At 35.4% G+C, this 23,090-nt stretch overlaps 1 protein-coding gene across 1 annotated transcript in view; it reads right to left on the reverse strand.

Moving 5' to 3' along the window:
• The window catches only part of LOC150085076 (serine/threonine-protein phosphatase 2A 56 kDa regulatory subunit epsilon isoform-like), a 199,613-nt gene that overhangs the window by 103,741 nt on the left and 72,782 nt on the right, over positions 1–23,090 (reverse strand). The window contains exons 2-3 of the mRNA XM_090376775.1: positions 13,948–14,144; positions 4,698–4,799 (exon numbers count right to left, since the gene is read on the reverse strand). Coding sequence (XP_090232901.1) covers positions 4,698–4,799; positions 13,948–14,144 — 299 coding nt within the window. The remainder of the gene's footprint in view (positions 1–4,697; positions 4,800–13,947; positions 14,145–23,090) is intronic.

The following is a 23,090-nucleotide window of genomic DNA, read 5'->3' on the forward strand; positions in this document are numbered from 1 at the left end:
TTGTGGGCTAATGTTATTAGTGGAGTCCCTCAGGGTTCAGTGTTGGGTCCATTGTTGTTTTCTGTATTTATAAATGATATTGATGATGGTATATCAGGCTTAATGTCCAAGTTTGCAGACAATACGAAGATTAGCAGGGTTGTTAATGACACTAATGACAGTACACTGCTGCAACAGGATCCAGAAAAGTTGAGCAGATGAGCTGAGAAGTGGCAAATGAAGTTTAACATTGACAAATGTTAAGTACTACATATGGGAAGCAGTAATCCCAGAGTAACGTATCAACTCTGTGGTACCACACTGACAGTGGTAGAGAATGAAAAGGACCTGGGGGTAATTGTGCAGGCAGATATGAAGTTTTCTGAGCAGTGCAGATGGGTCTGCAAGAGTAGCTCATGGTGTCTTGTCAATGATATACAGGAATTTTTCTAGCAGGGATAAGGAGGTGATTATCCCCTTGTATAAGGCAATGGTCAGACCATTGCCTTATATGAGTACTGTATACAAGTCTGGAGGCCTCATTTTAAGAAGGTTGTAGAGCTGTTGAAACGAGAAGGGCAACAAGATTAGTGAATGGAACAAAGGGTTGCTCTTACAAAGAAAGGCTTAAGTTTTGCAAATTAGTTTCTGGAGACTAGGCACCTGCGAGGTGATCCGACTGAGGTGTATAAAGCTTTGAATGGTTTGAGCATGCTGAATGCTGATGGGATTCTTCCTCTTGCTCAGAATAATCACCTGAGAGGGCATAAATTCAAATTGAGGAAGGGCAGTTGTAGGATAGATGTGCGGAAGTTTGCCTTTAGCCAGCGGGTGGTTGATTGCTGGAACAAACTTCTATCTGTCATTGTAGAAGTTGATAGCTTAAATAGATTCAAGGCAGAACTTGACAAACATTTGGAGCAAATGGATGGGTGAAATAAGGGTGTTTTTTTTTTTTTTTTTTTTGGCTGATGCTATATAAGCTTGCTTTCTTGCATCATGTGCCTTTGCTAATGCTAATCTCCATGCCAAAATACTAACTATACAATAAACTACAAGACTTGCACAAAACTGTAGTTACCTTTTTACCATTATTATTACGTTTGCCTTTTAAAATAAAATTTTCAGTCTCAAAATGCCTTTCTAGACGTAGTTCTCATTTCCTATCGTGCTAATTAAATCCCCAGCCAATACTACTCTTTCTCTGTCATTAATTTCTAATGCTATTTTTGAGATATTAGCAAATTCTTCTATTTCATATTTTTTGGAGCATTCAGTGGTCTGCATGCACAGGCAAATTTCATACCTCAAACTTTCCATCTTAATTTTTTCCCGCACAGCTCTGAGATAATAATTTCCAATCAATTAAGCTTTCTTACAAACTGATTCTAAAATCTACTGCTAACCCCTTCTCACACTATAAATAAATAATTTTATAATTATTGTTTAGCTGCGACTCATCTCTATTCTTTCTCTTGGTTTCTCTGATAACTGTTAATTTGATATCATATCAATCTAGTTCTTCCCCAAATTTAACCTCTTTGCTGTTTAAGCTTCTCCTATTTGTGTTTCCATCTTGAAAGTTCTGGAATCAGTATATGTTCTAGTTCTAAAACCAGAACATATACCGAGTCATCATGGGAATAGCATGACATGCAACATTATATCAACAAGATAAGACAAGGGAGAGCAACTTGCTGTTGATTTCTCTTACAGTGGGTGAACAATTATCTTACAGAAACCCTGAGAAATAGACAAATTCTTAAGTTCCATCACTTAATGGAGGAAGGTAGCAGTAAGTTGTGCATAATTTAAGCAAGAACATTTTAATCTGCCAAGAGGTTCAATGCTTTTAATGTAAATCTCTGTGTTTTTTTATTTTATTTATCTAGTAATTTTACATTTATTTATTTATAAATAATATTTTTTAGTATTAATAGTGGCAAATTATGCAAGGAAAAAAGCTTATACAGCATCAGCCAAAAAAAAAAATCCTCATTGTTACATCCTTTCTAAAACTTTCTTATCTAAACCTTCCTTAAATTTATTCAAACTATCCACTTCCGCAACAGCCAATGGAAGTTTGTTCCAACAGTCAATTACTTTCACACTGAAAGCAAAGTTTTACACTATCTCCCACAGCTATCCTTTTTCAATTTAAGTTTATGTCCAAGTTTATTGTCCAAGAAAGAGTAAGAATGCTGTGGGCATTTAGTTAATCAATTATACAGCAATTTTTAGAATTGAAGTCTGTTTTGATAAGAGTACCCTTCTGTGTCCCATGAATAAACATTGTTGCTCTTCTCTGCATCCATTCCAACAGATTCATAACCTTCTTAAAATGAGGCTTCCAGACATGTATGCAGTACTCAAGATGCAGCCTCACAAATGGCTTATACAATGAGATAAGCATCTCCTTGTCCGTGCCAGAAAAATTCCTGCATATCATTGACGGAAACCCCATTGGCGGTCTATCTGCACTGCTCAGAGACCTTCATGTCAGACTGTATAATTATCTCCAGGTCTTTTTCATTCTCCAGTACTTTCAGTATAATACCACCCAATTAGTATGTTATTCTGGGATTATGCTACACAAATGTAGTACCTTGCATTTATCAATGTTAAACCTCAATTGTACTTCTCAGCACACTTGCCTATTTTCTCTAGATCTTGTTGCAGTAGCATAGTTGATATCTTAATTACTCTACCAACCTTTGTACCATTGCCAAACTTTGACATTACTAAATTAAATAGCTATGCCTTCATCAATATCATTAATAAATACTGAAAACAATAAAGGATCCAGCATTGACTCTCTAATAACATTAATCCAAGACAGTGACCATTAGTAAACATTCTCTGCTGAAATCCATGTATATGATGTCCAATTATTTTTAGCATCTAGTTCCTTTGTTACCACATCACAAGTAGTAGCTAATCAGATTGGTCAGACAAGATCTTCCCCTTAACAAATTTGTACTCCGATTGTTGTATAACTGCATTATTGTTAATATGATTTTCCAATATTACTTCATCTACTAATATTTTCCCAATTATTTTCACTAAAACAATGTTAAGCTTACAGATCTGTAATCACTCACTTCCCTTTGATCCCTTTTGTGAATAGAAGAAACATTTTATATACATAAAATCCAACAGATTCAGAAATAAGTAGAAGAAAGGGAATAGTATCTGGAATGTTTAGTAGATTGAATAAAATATGGAAAATAAAGCAAATACATCTAAAAACAAAAAAATAATTAATACTTTGTCAGAACGACACTTACCTATGCAGCAGAAACATGACTGACACAAGGGCAGCTAAGATTAGGCAGTGGGGGAAAAAGAAGTCAGAGAAAAATAATGTTACACTTCACAGAAAAAATAAAGAAATAACACAGAAGAGGACAGCAGTGTTTTACACTTCATAAAACAAAAAAAGATGGAGATTGTTCAGACACATCTTAAGAAGACATTAGTATTAGTAGAGGAATATGATGAAAGAAAGCAAGCTTATACAGCATCAGTGAAAAAAAAAAAAAAAAAAAAAAACCCTTCCCATTTCACCCATCCATTCATTCCAGACATTTGTCTAGTTCTGTCTTGAATTTATTTAAGTTGTCAATTTTCACAACAGATGGAAGTTTGTTCCAGCAATAAACCATCTGATGGCTAAAGGCAAATTTCCACACATCTTAGTTATCCTAACACAGCCCATGTATTTTCTTGTTCCACGATGACTCCCAGCACCATGAAACACAGCACCTTGTTTTCCAAGCTGCTGCTCATTCCAATAGAAGCAGTGCATGAATCACTTTCACCTCTGCCAGTAGCTACTGTTAATCTATTAGTCTGTGTATCCACCCAAGCTAGCAGTTTTCTGATCCACCTAATACCGCCTCGATAGCATCAGCAAATATTCTTGCATCCTTTCTATTTAAGTGTATCCCATTCCTGTAGAAGCAGTCTCTCCTGTTAACAAGCACAGACCACATTGAGAAAAATTCTACCCCATGAGCCTTGCACAATCTCCCCAAGGTCGAATCGGTTGACAAGGCTCTCATCACATATTCCCTCCTATCGTGTCTGGGCAGAATTGCAGACACTTTCAAATTCAACCCTAACTTACGACTTTTTTTCAACATTGACCTGTACTTGTTAAGTAAGACTGCAGATCTCCTAAACTGAATGTCATATGGACAGTAACATGTCAAATGTCATGTCATGCAAGTAAAATGTCATATGGCCAGTAACATAAGAAATAGCTGCAAACTGGAGATCCAATAATAGGAATAAATAGAAACACTGAAAACAATCTCAGAAGGAGGGAGCAAAACAATCATGGGAAAATAAAAAAACTGGAACAGGATGAACAGTACACGGAAACAGCTTGTTGAGGCCCGAGGTGAAAACTGGCACACCGGGTGGCAAGTAAGTAAATAATTTTACAGTAAATAGTTTTTTTTTTTTTTTTTTTTTCATTTTAAATTGTGATGTTTAATAAATAATTTACTATTTTATCTTTCCTCCAGAGCCTTACTGGTGTAAATTAGCACTTACATATAAAATCCTAAATTCTTTATTGAAATAAAAAAAAATAAAAAAAAGGGGGGGGGAGCCAAACACAATTATGTTGTTTAAATTAAAAAGTTAATTCCAATTTCCATGTTAATTTCATTATAGATCCTCAACGATAATTAGAAAATCTCAAAACTTACTTGTAGGTGTGGCCACGAGGCTTCCAGAGTTGGATCATCTTCTTCAGGATCAAAATCTGGATTTTCACTTGGAGGAAGAGTACGGAAAAGGTTGCATGCAATCTGCAAGTAGAAAATATGGCAATATAGTTTCATTTTCTGTATTTTTATTAGTATATAATATCGGTGTGTAGATACACCATAGACAACTCTTAAAAAACTACAAGGTAGTTGTTGTGGGCATCATTTGCTCTTTCTCATATTGTGCTCTGCCTTCACGACGAGTTGCCATGATATTGCACTACCTCAAATAAGTAACGCTTCACTAATAGAGAAGACTATTGTTACTTATTCTCAGTGAGTACCACCACCCAGACATGTTTCAAGGCTATTGGCCTATCATCAGTGGGTGGACAGGTACCCTAGTATTGCAGACATGACGACCCAGTTGTGAAGATAATCACACAATATGAGAGATGCCAAAAGGTGTATAAGACAATATTTAAAATAATTAAATGCACAAGGCATAATATATTAAGAGTTTAATATCTGAAAGAGCAAATGATGCCCACAACAACTACCTTGTAGTTTTTTAAGAGTTTTCTATGGTGCATCTACACACCGATATTATATAGATATTAAAAACTCTTAATGTATTATGAAACTCGATTATTATAAATAGGGCCCAGGACTCCATTACAATGAGTTCAATAACACTGAATACAGAAAACTATATAGCAATTAGAAATTGAAGCAAATGTTATTTTTCCTTGTGACTGCTCTTGTAAATTAGTATTATTCAATATGGTGCAAAAAAGCCTAGACGTTTCTGCAATATATAAAAAAGAAAAAAAAATTAACAATACAGTAATAATAAAATAAAAATAAGAATTAAATAAAAATTAAAAGAACCTGTGTGTTTACCTAAGCTGAATAAAAGAAAGCTTCCTACATTCTGGTCAAAATCTTTTTTTTTTTTTTTTGACATAATATATATATTTTTGGCCTCAGTTCTTGAATCATTTATAACAGCAAAAATTTTACCATCACTTATTTTACTTTCCTCTCTCAGAGAACTTATGGTCTCTCTTTTTTTTTTTTTTTCAGGCATAGCTGCTGTACTTGTACAAAGTATTCCAAATGAAGTCTTACAACTGCCTTATACATGGAATTATTGAGAGGACATATGGGCAGTCCTTTCAACTGTTTTTAATGCTGTTTGGCATTTGCTTCAAAACTCTGACAGCAAATTTGTAACTGGAATATGTGAAAGAATGATTGAAGCATTGTCACTTGTCTTGTCTCACCTTTCTCTTTTGCTGTTCCAAGTCAAAAGCTAACATTTATTTATAACTGTCGATATGCTTGTTATTAAGTAAACTGCTGCACTTGGAAATGTGCAGTACTTGTTAAAATTATGTTGAAGTAACTTTATATGGGGAAAAAGTATAAAGGTACATTTTAGGATAACGTTTAGTGGGATGTAAGAGAAATGAAAGGGTCTGCATTTATAAAATTTGAAATGAAAATAAATATATACGAAAATAACAGTCAGCAAAAGTGAAACTCATAAGAGGTATGGGTTATTTTCATCATTACTCTATTTTCCTTAAAAATAAGGATAAAATCATATACTATTCTTCTGAGTGTTCCAACAGAGACGAACAAGTTGCAAGACACTGAATAATAATTTTGAAGAATTTATATACAACATATTAGCATTAGTAGAGGCATATGATGCAAGAAAGCAAGCTTATGCAGCATCAGCCAAAAAAAAAAAAAAAACCCCACTCCCATTTCACCCCTCCGTTCATTCAAGATACCTGTCCAGCTGAGCCTTAAATTTATTTAGGCTATCAACTTCCACAACAAGGGATGGAAGTCTGTTCCACCAACTACCGGCTGGCTAAAAGCAAATTTCTGCACATCTATCCTACATCTGTCTTTCCTCAATTTGAATTTATGCCCTCTCAGGTGATTATTCTGAGCAAAACGAAGAATCCCATCAGCATTGAGCATGCTCAAACCATTCGAGGCTTTATACACCTCTATCAGATCACCTCGCCGGTGCCTAGTCTCCAGACAGCGTAATTTGCAAAACTTAAGACTTTCTTCATAGGAGCAACCCTTTGTTCCATTCACTAATCTTGTTGCCCTTCTCTGTACTCGTTCCAGCAGCTCTACATCCTTCTTGAAATGAAGCCTCCAGACCTGTATACAGTACTCAAGGGGTGGCCTGACCATTGCCTTATACAAGGTAATAATCACCTCCTTATCCCTGCTAGAAAAATTCCTGTATATAATTGACAAGACACCATGAGCTACTCTTGCAGCCCGTCTGCACTGCTAAGAGAACTTCATATCTGCCTGCAAAATTACGTCCAGGTCCTTTTCATTCTCTACCACTGTCAGTGTAGTACCACAGAGTTGATACATTGCTCTGGGGTTGCTGTTTACCCATATGTAGTACTTTACATTTGTCAATGTTAAACTTCATTTGCCACCTCTCAGTCCATCTGCTCAACTTTTCCAGATGCTGTTGCTGTTTGTTTGTTTGGTTTTTAGGAGCATTAGCAACTAAGGCCATATTGCTCCGTGAATATGCAGTGGTCATTCCTGACCTTTCCGCATCCTCCGTATTTGGTGGTGACGGGCTCGAACCCCGGTCTAATCAAGAAGTGTGTGCTATGCACTGCTGCTCCTTCCCACCTGGCTACGGAGGCGCCGATCCTGTTGCAGCAGCGTAGTGTCAGTAGTGTCCTTAACAACCCTGCCAACCTTTGTATCGTCTGCAAACTTGGACATTAAGTTTGATATACCATCATCAATATCATTTATAAATACAGAAAACAATAATGGACCCAACACTGAATCCTGAGGGACTCCACTAATAACATTAGTCCACGATGAGCAGTGTCCATTGATTACTACTCTGTCTTCTCCCCCTCAACCATCCCTTTATCCACAGCAGCAATTTGCCTCCAATGCCACACTGCTCCAATTTGTGCAGCAGTCTAGATGATCCAGCAGTGCTTCTTTAATCAGTGCCTCCATTAATTTTCCTGGAACAGAAGTTAAACTCACAGGTCTATAATTACTTGCGTCAGCCTTTGATCCTCCTTTGTGAATTGGGGTCACATTTCCTGGGGTGGATAGATCCCATCCACCCCAGGTGCCTTTCTTGTGTTTATCTTCAACAATTTCTCCTCCACTTTACTCTCAGTTATTACAAGATTATCTAGCTTACTGCCAGAATTGAATACACCTCTGGCATTTCCCTCGCTGAATAACTCTTCATGTGTGAATGTCGGTGCAAAATATTCATTTAGTTTGTTAGCTACCTGAGCAGGATCATCAACAGTTGAACCATCGATATCATGGACCAATCTGATTCATCCCCTTCCTTCTAGAGTTTACATAAGTAAAGAACTCTTTGCTGTTTTTCTTTGCATCCTTTGCCAAAGATTTCTCGTAATCTGCCTTCGCCTGCCTAACCTCCTTTGTAATTTGATTACAGACCAGCTTATATCTATCATAGGCTTCTGTTGGTGTTGTTAGGCTTCTGTGTCACATGTTAATTTATATTTATCCCATGCATTTTTCTTCTCTGCCATATGTCTCATTAGTTCATCTGACATCCATTTAGGCCTAAACCTTGACCAATATTTCTTAGTTGGCATGTAAAGCCTAGTAGCTTCCAAGATAAGTTCTTTGAATGTTTCCCATTTTGAATTTGCTGTTGGTAACAACATCAGTTGGTCCCACTGTATAGAATTTAAATATTGTCTCAGACCATCGTAGTCGCCTTTACGAAATCAAAAACACTTCCCTTTACCCCTGATGGTAGTTACCTCTTTGAGTAAATCCCACTTCAGCACACTGTGATCACTGCCACCTAGTGGTTCCTTTATCTGCAGATTCTTAATGCATGAAGAATCACTACTGCCACAGTATCAAAAACTTTTCCAAAATCCACGATGATATCAGAATTATTCTTTGCATCCAGTTCTCCTTTGTGACCCATCATAGTATCCAGATCAAGAGTATTATTCCCTCTAGTTGCTTCCCGAACATGCTGATGTAGAAAACAATCGTCCAATAAATCCACAAAAGCCTTGCTAGTGTGTGAGTGACCAACCCACAAATTCCAGTCAATATCTGGGAAATTAAAATCCCCCATTATAAGACTCTCTGATTTACTGGCCCACTCTATTTTCCTGTACAGTTTCTTATTATAATCATTGGAGTCATTAGGCCTATAGCACCCTCCTACTCTCAATTTTGATCTTCCAATGCTTATGTCACACCAAACTGACTCGACACTGTACTGTCCAGCGATTTTGACTGGCTTCACTTCCTTGGATTTTGTGTGTTTCTTAATAGCATAACCCCTCCTCCCTTTCTATCCTTTCTGTACACATTGTACTCCCCAAATTCCAGTTCTGCATTCCTTATATCTGTGTGACACCACGCCTCTGATATCCCAACAATATCTGCCTTTGATGTTTTGAGCAATACCTCAAATTCATCAAATTTATTTACCAAACTCCCAGCATTGGTTTACATGCAAGTTTACATGCACCTGTTCCTATTCTTAGCTACCCTAACACAACCCATGTGTTTACTTGTACTGCAATGATTCCCAGCAATCTCTGAAATATCCTGCATCTTGTTTTCCAAGCTGCTGCTGCTCATTCCAATAGAAGCAGTGCAAGAATCACTTTCATCTCTTCCAGTGGCTACTGTTAATCTATTAATCCTTGAATCCTCCCAAGCTAGCAGTTTTCCAACCCATCTAACACTGCCTCGACATCATCAGCAAATATTCTTGCACCCTTTCTATTTAAGTGTATCCCATCCCTGTAGAAGCAGTCTCTCCTGTTAACAAGTACAGACCAGGCTGAAAAAAATTTTGCCCCTTGAGCCTTGCACAATCTTTCCAGGGCTGAATTGCAGACACTTTCAAATTCAACCCTAATTCACGGCTTTTTTTCAACAGTGATCTGTACTTGTTAAGTAATTCTGCCGGTCTCCTACTCTTATATCATAAGCAATTATATTTATTTCATTATTCTATTGATTGACTGCAATAAAGATTTATTATAAGTAGTGGAGATCAAAAATGAATATACAGATTTTTTCTGAATTCATGTTTTGTCCAGAATTTATGCATGTTTTAACCTAATTATGCCATAATGAGAATACTTCATAATAAGCATGTTTTTAGATTTTCTTGGCTTTCAATTAGACTTTCACTGCATGTTTTTATTATTACTTACATTACAATTAAGAGCACTGATTATAAGACTCAGAAATCCTAACAAGTGTATTAATTCCTTCCTTCATCCTTTCAAAGGTCTTAACATTAATACAGTTGAAGAATTTGCATAAACAAGCTGGTCTCTCTCTCTCTCGCAGTAAATTATAAAAAACTCTAAACAATTTCTCTTACATTATTAACCTGTGCACAATTATGTTTAACTACAGATTTTGATCTTGGCCATTCAATCATAATACACAAGATGTTATGTTTGTTATTTTGGTTTTTAGGAGCATTAGCAACTAAGGCCATATTGCTTGGGATATGCAGTGGTCATTCCCTGACCTTTCCCCATCCTCCGTATTTGGTGGTCATGGGCTTGAACCCCAGTCTAATCAAGAAGCGTGTGCTACGCACTGCTGCTCCTGCCCACCTGGCTATGGAGGCACCATAATACACAAGAAGAAATCAAAGGTATCTTGAAGAAACCATTTTAACATTCATTATCTTCTGTTACCATGAGATCTGCATCTTCACACCCAAAATATTAGTTCATAACAATTAATTTGCATGACATCAGTGAACTTGCCAACAACATTCAAATGAATCCAAAGCAAAACTGTAAAATTACTCATAATATCCTTAACCCCTTCCTGGAACATTTTTTTCCGAAAAATATGCTGTAACAGATAGACTTTTTTTTTTATTTTACAGATTAAAAGTATGCATCATGCGAATACTCATTGTAGTTTGTGTTTTTCATTAATTTTTTCCGTAGAAAATACATGGGAGTAATTAATCCATTTGGGCTATCCCGAGTTATCTTGTGTATGCCAAGAAGTGTGCAAATTATACAGATTTTTTTAATAAATTAGTATTTTAAAACTAAAAGCGAGATATCTTGGGATAATCCATGAAGCGGTTAATGTTAATACAGTTGAAGAATTTTCATATATAAACTGGTCTCTTTAGTTAATTTTCTTCAATGATCATACTCAGATATAAGACACCACAAGATAAATTTTAATAGCAGATGAAAAGTGAAGTGAAATAAGTAAAAACTTCCAATCCTGCAAATCCAAGGATATGGCAGAATATTTTGCTGATATCTGTATTTTATATTTACTTTTATTTATAGTAGAAATACTTCACTGAGCTGGCTCAAAGATATATTTCCACTGTAAATTAAAAAAGAAAACGATAATAAATAAAATATATACATAAAAAAAAAAAAAAAAAAAAATCAGTTCTGGAATGTTACTGGACGTGGCTGGCATCTAATCAGACAGTCCCAGCATTCTCTCTTTCATGCTTTACTCACTCCCATTACTGGAATGAAGATCTCTCTCCACTTAGACCCCCCCCACTCCAATTAACAGGAACTGGAAACTTAACGATAACTCATAAATCATGTCTCTATCACAGACAAGTAGAGAGAGACCAATCAGTTGGGACATGAGGCATGGTTCACTGTCCTTAACTCTGTTTTCTTCAACTGTCCTCTCCACAAAATTACTGTTCAAGGTCTTAACAGTTCAGCCACAATGCATGGCTCCCTCCTACTCCTTTTAATATATTTTACTTTTCTTTCTCTATTTACGTGAATCAACAAAATTATTTACTTTTTTATGGCATTTTCTTCTGTGTGCAATCCACTGGCATCTATTTTGTAATTTGTCAAAAATGGCAGCACTACACAATAAATACATATGTAACTTTGTGCAGAGTGGTACTCCATCATCTATATCCAATATGTTACCCTGTATAATTAATTTAGAATGCCATTGAATTCCTTTCCATGTCTAACTTTGTACCTGTATATTGACCACTTTGCTATAAAAATAAAATTAACAGGTCCACCTGCTACTGCTGTAAGTAATGCGAGTGGAAATTCTTTAGTTACATGAGTACAGATTTACTAAATACAACAAATCCCTATACTTACCACTTTACTTTGAGTAAGATGCTCCTTTTGCTTGCTTTTTTGCATTATTTGCCACTATTAATACATTTCCACCCTTTTGTTTACAAACATGTAAATGATACAATCAATATCATTCCTCAAAATACAAGCCATCTTATTGTTGACTGAGAAAAATGAGATAGCCCAAATCTGCTTAGGCTTTCCTGTCTTATAATACTTCTAAAATAAGTATTTTGTTTAGAGTGTGCATTTCCACTATTCCAAATTATGATAATTTAAAGTTTTGAAAATGCATATTCCAAACTTGCCACAATAATAAGAATCATTAAAAATTTTGGGAAAACTGATGGACAATACAGCATTATTAATGAGAATGCCAGTTAGCTGCAGAGTCCTTTACAACTGAAAGTTTAACAGTTACCCTTCAAGCAGGAGTGAAAACATATTAGCTGAGTTGGATCAAACCATTCTTTTATTTGAAGATTTTTAAAAATAGTATTAATGGAGAAATAAATAGTTAACCACAAAATTTAAAAATAGAGCAAACTGTTTATGTCACATACATCATATTCTTCGTGATTTTTGAAATGGCTCATAGCTTTGCCTGGACAACATCTACCTGTAACTGGTGTAAAGAAGGTTAGAGAAATCAAGTACTAACATATAGTGTTCCATTTAGAACCTTGAAAGAAACAAAGTAAGGGAATGAACTAATTAGCATTAGTAGAGGCATTATTATATATGCAAATAATTATTTATTTGCATAATAATGCAAATAAGTAATTATTTGCATTATTTGCATAAAAAGCAAATTTCCGCACATTTATTCTACAATTGTCTTTCATCAATTTAAATTTATGTCCCCTCAGGTGAGTAATCTAAGCAAGAGGAAGAACCCCATTAGCATTGAGCTTGCGCAAACCATTCAAGGCCTTACACACCTCGATTAGATCACCTTACAGATGGCTAGTCTCCAGAAGCTGCAATCTGCAGAACTCAAGCCTTTCGTGGTAATACCAAACCTTTGTTCCACTCACCAATCTTGTTGCTCTTCTCTGTACTCGTTCCAGCAGCTCTACATCTTTCCTAAAATGGGTCCTCCAGAACTGTATGCAGTACTCAAGGTGTGGCCTGACCAATTCCTTATGCAAGGGGACAATCACCCTCTTATAACCCCGGTGGCTCATATCTGGTGAGTATGGGCTTGGCACACCCAGGGTCCTGAGCTGGATATCATTATTCTTCTCTTTCTTGGTGATTCCCTTCTACTTTTGACTCTCACTCTCTCTCTCAGGGTTACTCGGGAACTTTTTTTTTTCCTGGTGCAGCATAAGCCTCAGGCTTCCTTGCATCATATGGATATTAATAATAATAATAATAATAATAATAATAATAATCCCTGCTAGCAAAAAGCAGAATGTATAAACAGACAAAAACAGTTAAGTGATAGAAGGTGAAGGATTTGCATGTTCTTCTGTTTGAAATTATTTCTTTCTAAATTTATTGTGCTTATAATCTCACTATTAAAGATAGCATTAAAAGTGGCTACCCTCGACTTTCAACCTTTCTTTGCACCTTGATTGCTGTCTGATGCATTTGAGCTCTTTATCTGCAGAGTTCAGATGAGAAGCTACATACTGAGAAAAGGCGCTCATAACTGGAAGCATATTTACAAGTTACATAGAATATTTGAGAGACAAAGGTTACTACTTTCAATATCATCTTTAAAAGGATTGTAAGAAAAAAAAAAAATGAATTCCAAAAGAAAGTATGGGCATACAGTAGGATAAGTAGATGCTGCAGACCACTGCCAAACTTACTTGTTTACATACTGGCTTCTTAGAAATGAATCATTTCTAAGAAGTCAGTATGTAAGTCATTTCTAATCATGGTAGAAATGAATCATTTCTTCCATGATTCTGGAAAAACAGGGCCAAGCTAGAAGTTATATTCACTTTATATTCTATTTTATGAGATTTACAAGAGAACAGATGCATGTTTGCTATGTTAATTTAAGAGTGGCAAATTCAAGAATTCCAGTTTTAAAAACAAATAAACAACCGACTCTTTTTTGAATAACCACTTACCATACGAATAATCTCTGGATATATAGGTTCAGCGAGTACACCTCTGCCAGCAGTAATATAATCAACCAATTCATTAAGTGTGGCCCTCTTAATTTCTTTACCTTTCAGGTCAGAAACTGGGTCCATAAAATCAAATACTACACAACACTGCCTTAATTTTCGTATAAACAATTCTTCCTGATCTGTAGGTGGTACATCTGCAAAAAAAAAAAAATTAGAGGTTTATAAAAAATATTTTTTGATAGTTACAAAGAAGACAAATTAACTTCAAGACAGAGTTTTAAGAAAAATGTGTTCATCAAATCTGGCACATTTTGTAGCATATAAGAGCAAGATGCTTTATGCCAACAATGTATGTTCCACAGGAACCAGCCACCAGGGTCTACAATACCATAGTAATAGTATTAATAGTGGCAAAAAAATGCAAGAAAGCAAGATCATCAACCAAAAATAAATAAATTTTAAAAAAATTTCCATTTCATCTATCCATCCCCTCCAATAGTTTGTCTAGTTCTTCCTTGAATTTATTCAAACTATCCACTTCCAACAACAAAGGATGGAAGCGTGTCCCAACAATCAGCCACCCACTGACTGAATGCAAACTTCTGCACAGCTATTCTGCAAGCATCCTTCTTCGATTTGAATTTATGCCCCCTTGTGTGCATAATCTGAGCAAGAGGAAGAATTCCATCAGCAATGAGTGAGTTTGCTCGAGTCATTCAAGCTTTAAAAAGCTCAATCAGGTGCCTAGTCTCCAGACTTTGCAATTTGCAGAACTGAAGTCTTTCTTGATAAGAGTGCCTCTTTGCTCTCCTCACCAATCTCATTGCCCTTGTCCATAACCATTCTAGAAGCTCTAGATCCTTCCTAAAATCAGGTCTCTAGACCTGTATGCAGTACTCAAGATGAGGCCTGATATGGGATAATCACCTCTTTATCCCTGTTAGCAAAATTCCTGTATATCATTGACAAAACCCCATGAGCTCTCCTGCACTGATCAGAGAACTTCATATCAGACTGTACAAGTATCCCTAGGTCCTTTTCATTTTCCACCACCTTGAGTGTAGTACCACACAGTTGATACATTGCTGGGTTACTGCTACCCATATGCAGTACCATGCATTTGTCAAATTTATTAGCATAATGTGATATGTATTGAAGCATACTGTAATCCAAATAAACTTTTCTAAGATATTACCAGCATTACCCTAGCATTGCACTTTTGAATTTTTTTTTATGGCATTAATTTCTGCTTCTTTGGATATTATCCAATGATCAGCCTTCAAAATGCCATAGTTTAATTTTAACTACACTGCATGTACAGAGTAGTTAGTTCATTATGTTCAGTAGATCACCTGACTTAAAGAATACATTTGTAACAATCCCAATAAAAATACATGGGCATCAAATTATACTTAGCAAAAGAAAGTTTTTTTTTTTAGAGCTGATAAAGTTAAATCTGCAGATGTCAAAATGGTATTCAATTTATTGTCACAACATTTCTATTGCAGTTACTAGTGACATTACGCATGGACTGACTGGATGTCTTTCCCTTCATTTGCAGTTAAGAGGTGATGTTAAGGAATTTTGCCTGGGCCTAACAGGAGGGAGCATACTGTGATATTAGCTTTGCCAATCTATTCTGAGCTGAAGAGACTGTGTATGGCTCATGAGTAGGGTTGCCACCTCATGGGTAATTAATTCCGGGAGTTTTTAATAGGTCAGAAAAACCACTTAACCATCCATCATTCCACCCTCAATTTTAACAAGGTCACTCGTGTGGCATGATTTAACCACTTTTTTTTTTCTCTTTTTTTTAATTTTAACATTTTTACTGAATTTAAAATGGTGATCTATTAATTCTAATTTGCTAAACCCAATTAAAAAATATCAAATGAAAATAAATGAGAGAAACCAATAATAAAAAAGTGTTATCATATTTTTTAGAATTGAAGATTACTGATCATCCAGATTGAAACCCATATGCTTGTATGGCATCTGGCAGACAATGTGAACATTTGTACTTTTGTCAGCTGTTTGCATTTAGCCAGCAAAATCAAAGCACTGTAGCAAAGTTAGCCACCTGTCCCTGGTGTCTCACAGACACTACATAGGAATGTGAGTTGCCTGGCATCTGTTAAACAGCAAGCAAAAATTTAATGTCTCATAATTCATAGCATATCAAAATGAAAACATCATCATCATCATGAACTTGATCTGGCTTAGGTCTTTTAAGACCTGTTCCACTGTAGCTCTTGATCTTGCCATCGTTGTCTTGATTGACCCACATCGTTCTTGCCTGTTGGTTGGTTGGTTATTAGGAGTTTTATGGCGCATCAGCATCTAAGGCTATTGTGCGCCAACTCTTGCTTGTAGGTTTGTAGTTAAAGGTTAATTTTGGGATCCAGTTTGCATTCATTCTTTCTATGTGGCTGATCCATTTTTTCTGATACCGTTTTATGCCACTGTTATCTACTTTTATCTACTACACGTTATCTACTTTTAATTTCTCACAAATATCTAAATTTCTTTGATGTTCTAGTCTTGTAAAGCCTAATAATGGTCTTAAAAAATCTCATTTGTGCTGCTTCTAGTTTTGTGCATCTTCCTTATTTATTACCCAAGTCTCACAGCTGTATTATTGATATTGTGCAGTCGTAATTTTGTTTCAGTTATCATTTGTGTTCCGAAGTGGCATTTAATCATTCCGTTTATTTTATTATATTTTTGTAGTTTAGTGTGGATGTCTTTCCCTTCATTTGATATTAAATTTTCCAAATAGGTGAAATCAGATATTTCTTCTTTTATTTTGTCATCAATAACAATTTTGACTCTTTGTATGTTTTTTCCAAATAATCCCATTGATTTTTGAGGTGGAGATTTTCATCTCTTACTTTTTGCCAATTTTATTCAGTTCATTAACTGCTATCTATAGTTCATCTTCCGATTTTGCAATTATAACTTGATCATCAGCATATAATATAGTTTGGATTTTATTCCTATTGTTCAACTGTATTCGGTTGTCAATTGTCTGTTTCCAATCTTTAATAATTTTAGTGATGTAGATATGAAATAAATTTGGCAATAGTCCACATCCTTGTTTGACTCCTTTATTGGTGTTAGGTGGGGCTAATAGTTGGCTGTTAGAATTTTATGTAGACTTTTGAAATTTTTATATAGGCTTTGTATTGTTTTCTGGAGTTGAGTTGGGATATTTTTTCATGTAAAATCTTACAGAGTTTTCCCCGGTTTACATTGTCATACGCTTTTTCATAATCAAACAGCAGAAATGTTGGTAGGTTAAGTTCTCTTCTTTTCTCCAAAATTTGTTATAATGAGAAAATGGCATAATTGTGCTTCTTCCTTTTCTGAACCCACGTTCTTCTTCTTCAATTCTAAGAATTGTTCACTACATTTATAAAGTTTATTCTTTAGTATATTAGAGTATAGCTTTGAAGCAGATGATATCCCTCTGTAGTTATTAGACTAATATTTCAAAGTTGTTATCAGACAAATAATACTTCAAAGCGATACTCTAATATTTATTATATTAGAGTATAGCTTTGAAGCAGCTGATATCCCTCTGTATTGTTAGGGTTATTTCTGGAGCTGTTATTTGTTGTTATTCGTTTTTTTTTTTTAGGAGCATTAGCAACTAAGGCCATATTGCTCTGGGATATGCGGTGGTCATTGCCTGACCTTTCTGCATCCTCCGTATTTGGTGGTGACGGGCTTGAACCCCGGTCTAATCAAGAAGCGTGTGCTATGCACTGTTGCTCCTTCCCACCTGGCTACGGAGACGCCTTATTTCTGGAACCTTTTTTGTGTAAATTTCCTGTTTTCCCAATCTTTGGGTATCTGTTGCTCAGCCATATGATGTTAAATAATTTTAGTAGAGCATTTTTTAATAAGGTGCTGTCATATTTAAATAGTTCTACATTCAAATTGTCTATGCCTGGGCTTTTTTGTTTTTTTTTATTGAAACGAAAACATAAAATACTATATAACCAGTTATAGAACATTGGTTGGCAAAGGTATGTGGAAGGAGTTGATTTCGTTTACAAATTTTAAAAAGTGGCACCTGTCAGACACCATGTTAGCAATGAAGGGTTAAATGAAAGTAGTTTTTCTAACTGATTAGAAAAATATATAATGAGTAATTTAAGCATTTTATTAAAAAGTAATAATGACAAAAGATGTAAAAATGTAATAAGTTGTTTGAAAAACAGCACTTCGTTTATTAAATTTCTTAAGAAATCTCGAAAATATCTGATTTCAAATAGCAGAAAGCAAAAACCTTTACACAAGAATTAAAACTGGTGCATACTTGACGTCGGCCTTAACCATAGAATACTATGCCTCACAATATTTATATGTTACAATGGTCTTCATCAATTTCAACAAACATATCAGCAACCATAAAACTGAGTGCATGATCCTCATAAACAATGACAATCATTTGTTAATAACTATTCTTTTCTCTCCAATTAAAGTGTCTTAAATTTTAATCTATTGTATTTAAATTTTTTCAACTTATTTTTACATAAAATTTTTGTTTCAATAATGACTCAGAAAAAAAATCTAGAAGTAGTATTATTTCCTTCTGACAATATTTACAATTCAGATCCCCCCCCCATAACAAAGGAAGTACTAGAGGAGCTGATAATCCACTTGCAGCATTCAGTAATTTCATATCAAATACAATAGCATAATGGTAGTGCCACATTTTTGGAGAGTAAGGATGACTCTAGAGTCCAAGGAGCAAGGAATAAAGTTTGGTCCATTTGGTCCTCCCTTTGTTGGAATTTGGAATGCAGGTATGTTGCACCCCCCATCCCCCAGGACTGACCCTGTTGGGGAGAGGCATCAATTAGTGCTCACAGTAAGTGGGCAATGTGTGCAGCTTTTGCCTATCAGGCCTACAAACCATGACCCAGCATTTACTGTGAGCACTGCAAGAAGCCTACACAAGGATAGTACTACAGGGTATACTGAAAATATTTGTTCACAAGAGATGGAGAAGTGATAATAGCATTTATGATATTGCAGACAAAAAGAGACCCGTGGTGTTGTTTGGAGAAATTCCCACACAGGTTTTTTTTTTTTTTTTTTTTTACAGTCAAATTTTACAAGCACCACTATTAATGCCTATTAATTTATTTGTGTTATAGGCATAAGAACCACCTAATACTGATTAATAACTAATACCAAGAACTAAAAGTAGTCAAAAATAGCTGCATGAGAAAATTCTGCCCCTACCTATGATTACCAAAAATGGTGGAATAGGGAAGCAAAAGTCAGCACAAGTTAATGATGGGTTCGCGGAAAATTTTTTTTTATAAGTTTTGGGGAGGGGGGGGAGTTAAAAATAGAAAATAAATAAATACTTTCTGAAGTGCTTCTTTGTTGTTTTATATTTTTTCCAAGAAGGGCGCGCGGAATCATTATATAAGTCGTGGCAAGACTTGTTTGCCGGGAGAAAAAAGCCATGCACTCACTAGAGACCGAACTGCAATGTATGAAAATAATTTTAAAAGAAGACAAAAAAAAAAAGGGAGAAATCCTCTCCTCGCGAAGGACAGTCGACAGAAGCTTTTACAAAACACAGTATGGAAAAACAGCGATCGTAACCGCTATGTTAGTAGCGATAGCTTCTAAAGTATAAACACGTGGGAGGAAAAATAAATTGCGAAGTGGAAGGCCGGTACACCTGGGAAGTTCAAATTACCCCCCCCCCCCCAAAAAAGTATACATTTTTAAACTGTTTCTTTTAAATCCAAATCTTGAATGCTCAACAAAAATTTAGGCATATATTATCAGGTAAAAAAAATAATAATAATAAATAATTAAATTTCTGGAGATTTTGATCTGTCTGACAAGTACTACTTGTCACGTGGAATGGTAACAGGTTTATAATCGAAAAAACGGACTGGAGGTAAGCGAGCGGATTTTCTGTAGTAGTAGGGCACCTTTTAATTTTATTGCCATTTTCACATCAAAGTTTGCCTAAAAACAAGCTATGCAACATTTATTAATTGTTACTACGATTATGAATATATTTTTTACATTATTTATACTATTACTGACTCCCAAGAATTATATAAAAAAAAAAAAAAAACTAAAGTGCGATCTGAGGAGTTCATAAGGTAAATGGTTGTCATTCCCAGAAAAAGCAAGAATTCACGCCCAGAATGTATAAACGAAACCTAAGTAACAAATTTTCCCTTGCATTCCAAGAACGGTACCAAGTTTCAGAAAATTCGCCCCCCCCCCCCCAAAACCAAATTCATATCTCTGCCACATTTATTTCCAAATCAGAAAAACTGCAATATTATGGTGAACACAGCTGCAAGAATATTTTTATTTCGATGGTCAGTCTGATGCTGATCACTGACGATATTATGTATATATAATCACTCTCCAGATTCATCAATGAAATGCTTTCGAAGACTAGTCAGCGTTGGCGTCAGCCTTTATTTATTTTCTTTCTTTCTTTTTGAAATTTTTATTTTCACAAATTACATAAGCAGACTAAGAGGGACACAGTAGACTAGAGTATTCCCAACTGCCAACATTCGACGTCAAATGAAGTATTTCTGACGTATATTCTAATTCTGCTAGTTATTTTTGGCAGTGGCTGTAGAAGCAAAAGTCATCTATATGGGAACAGCATGCCAACGTTCTGTTTCACCCATAACGTTTTTGCTGAATTTAATTTGATATATTGATAATTAATAGGTAATTAGAAAACGTAAAAATACTGGAGGAAAGGGGAGGGAGTTATCAAACGCGAAATTACTAGAATATACAATAGTTGCATTTGTCAGTTTTAACTAAGATGTTTGTTGTTATTTGGTTTTTAGGAGCATTAGCAACTAAGGCCATATTCCTCCGGGGATATGCGGTGGTCATTTCCCGACCTTTCCGCATTCTTCGTATTTGGTGGTGACGGGCTCGAACCCCGGTCTAATCAAGAAGCGTGTGCTACGCGCTGCTGCTCCTTCCCACCTAGCTACGGAGGCGCCTTTTAACTAAGAAACTCTAGCACACAAGAACAAGAAATGTGTATTATGTTGTATGAATAACAATTACACAATCAGACAGAAAATGTCTATAATAACATTTCGATTAAACTGTACTGCAGTACACACTTGAAATCAGGACAAGCTGGTCCTAGTCTGATCAGCTTGTCCACTGCAGCTTCCAATGAAGTAAAAAGTGAACAGACACCGTGTTTTACTGCTTTTTTAGGAGCATTAGCGCCTTAGACAATATGGCAGAGTTGTGTACATTGACGGACCGATTTACATGTGTAGGGTGAAATAACCAGAACAACGCATACGGAATAAACCTAATTCCCTCCACCTGAGATCTGCCAACCCCAATTGGGGACACCATCAGAAATTCCCCAAGTCATCGATCGGACTCGAACCCAGACCTTTCCAAACGAGTGACAAGTAGCGAAACCACCAACACTATCATGGTGGATTTGATATTGTGCGGTAAGCTTATTAAACATTAATTAATTCGTTTAAATATTTATATTTCATTATGCAACTAATTTCTGACTACAATTTTTGATTCTTGTCAATAAAGCACAAATCGATAGAGCAGTGGTTCCCAAATTGTGCTCCGCGGATCTCAAGGGATCCGCGAATAGTTTTTGTAAAGACTACTTTGAATTTTACTTATTTTTTAAAATAAAATCTAAATATCGTTACAGACCGGATGCTGCACCCGGCATTACAATTCAGTTTCCTACAATCACTCCCAACTTTAAAGGGCTCTATGAGACGAAAAAACACCATTCTTCACACTAGTAGCCTATGAGGTACGATTGATTGTATACTGAACTAGTGAGTTTATTATTCAGTTATTTTTTGTGTCTGAAAAAAGGTAGATTGTAAACATAAATCAGTTCTAAGATATAAATTTTTAATTTTGGATACCTATCGTCAGGATACCCCATTGAGCTAGGATGTGAGGATCCGTGGTTATTTTTCGAAGCCAAAAGGGGTACGCGAGCATCAAAGTTTGGAAAACACTGCGATAGAGTATATCGGTAACTCTTCTCCTTTCCGCCGTAAACGTTATAAATACAGTACAGAGCCATTTTTCTGCATTGGGCCCATTGTCCCTGTGGTACCCCTGGCCCTTCATGGTAAGGGGAACCCAAAAGTAGATATTGTAGTTCACAATAAGCGGAGTAATGATCTAAAATATGATATAAAATTATATCATATAATATATTATATAAAAATTGAATTATTTTGATATTTTCAGAGATCATGATAAAATGCTATTTACCTCAAAAAAAAAAAAAAAAACAACCCGCAGACCCTATCCTTAAAACAAAACAAAACAAAACAAAAAAAAAATTATACAGTATACATAAATTTATTTATTATTATTATTATTTATTTATTTTTTTTTTCATTACTGAAAATGTTTTTCTTTTTTGAAAGTATTGGTTTCTTTGTACGTTCTAAGTAGTGATTATTGTTGTGAACATTATTCATCTTAACAAATAAAAGTAATGTTACGATAACCAGCTGTCTTTTTATTTTTGCTACCTGAATGATGTCCTCGAATGATGCAATATGTGGTAGTTCGCCGTTTCAGTCAAGCACCGTTATTGATTGTCGATGTGACATTTCGCAGAGATTTGCTTCTTCCTTTCGAGTAACTTGATATATCGGTAAAACAGGTTATTGCTTCAAGCATGCAATTCTCTACTAGTTTTGTGCGCTTGCTCATTAGAACAAACTATACTACGATGTAAAGCCTTATAACCATCAAATGAAGATTTCTTCGATGTCTTAAAATATTCAGGAATATCCCAACAAATTCAACTATTCTTTCTAACGAACCGGACTTTAAACGGCCTACTATACTTATGCTATCAAATATACTTCCGTTTCACGTGATAGAATGTCTCTCTTATGTACAGAACTACAGTATATTTATAAGCTGTAGGTTACCCCCTTTTAACTAGGCCTAGTTATCATTCAATGAATTGTAAAGTCATAAATCTAAGCTTGAAAATAATCAGTATTGCATCAGCTGAAATATATCCACAAACCCAAGGCTCAGGAATTCTTTTTGAACCACTGTAATCACGTGAATTGTATAAGTATTACAAA

The sequence above is a fragment of the Mastigoproctus giganteus genome, chromosome 6 (genome assembly GCF_048544385.1).
Source record: "Mastigoproctus giganteus isolate SK-2022 chromosome 6, ASM4854438v1, whole genome shotgun sequence".
Classification (NCBI taxonomy): domain Eukaryota; kingdom Metazoa; phylum Arthropoda; class Arachnida; order Uropygi; family Thelyphonidae; genus Mastigoproctus; species Mastigoproctus giganteus.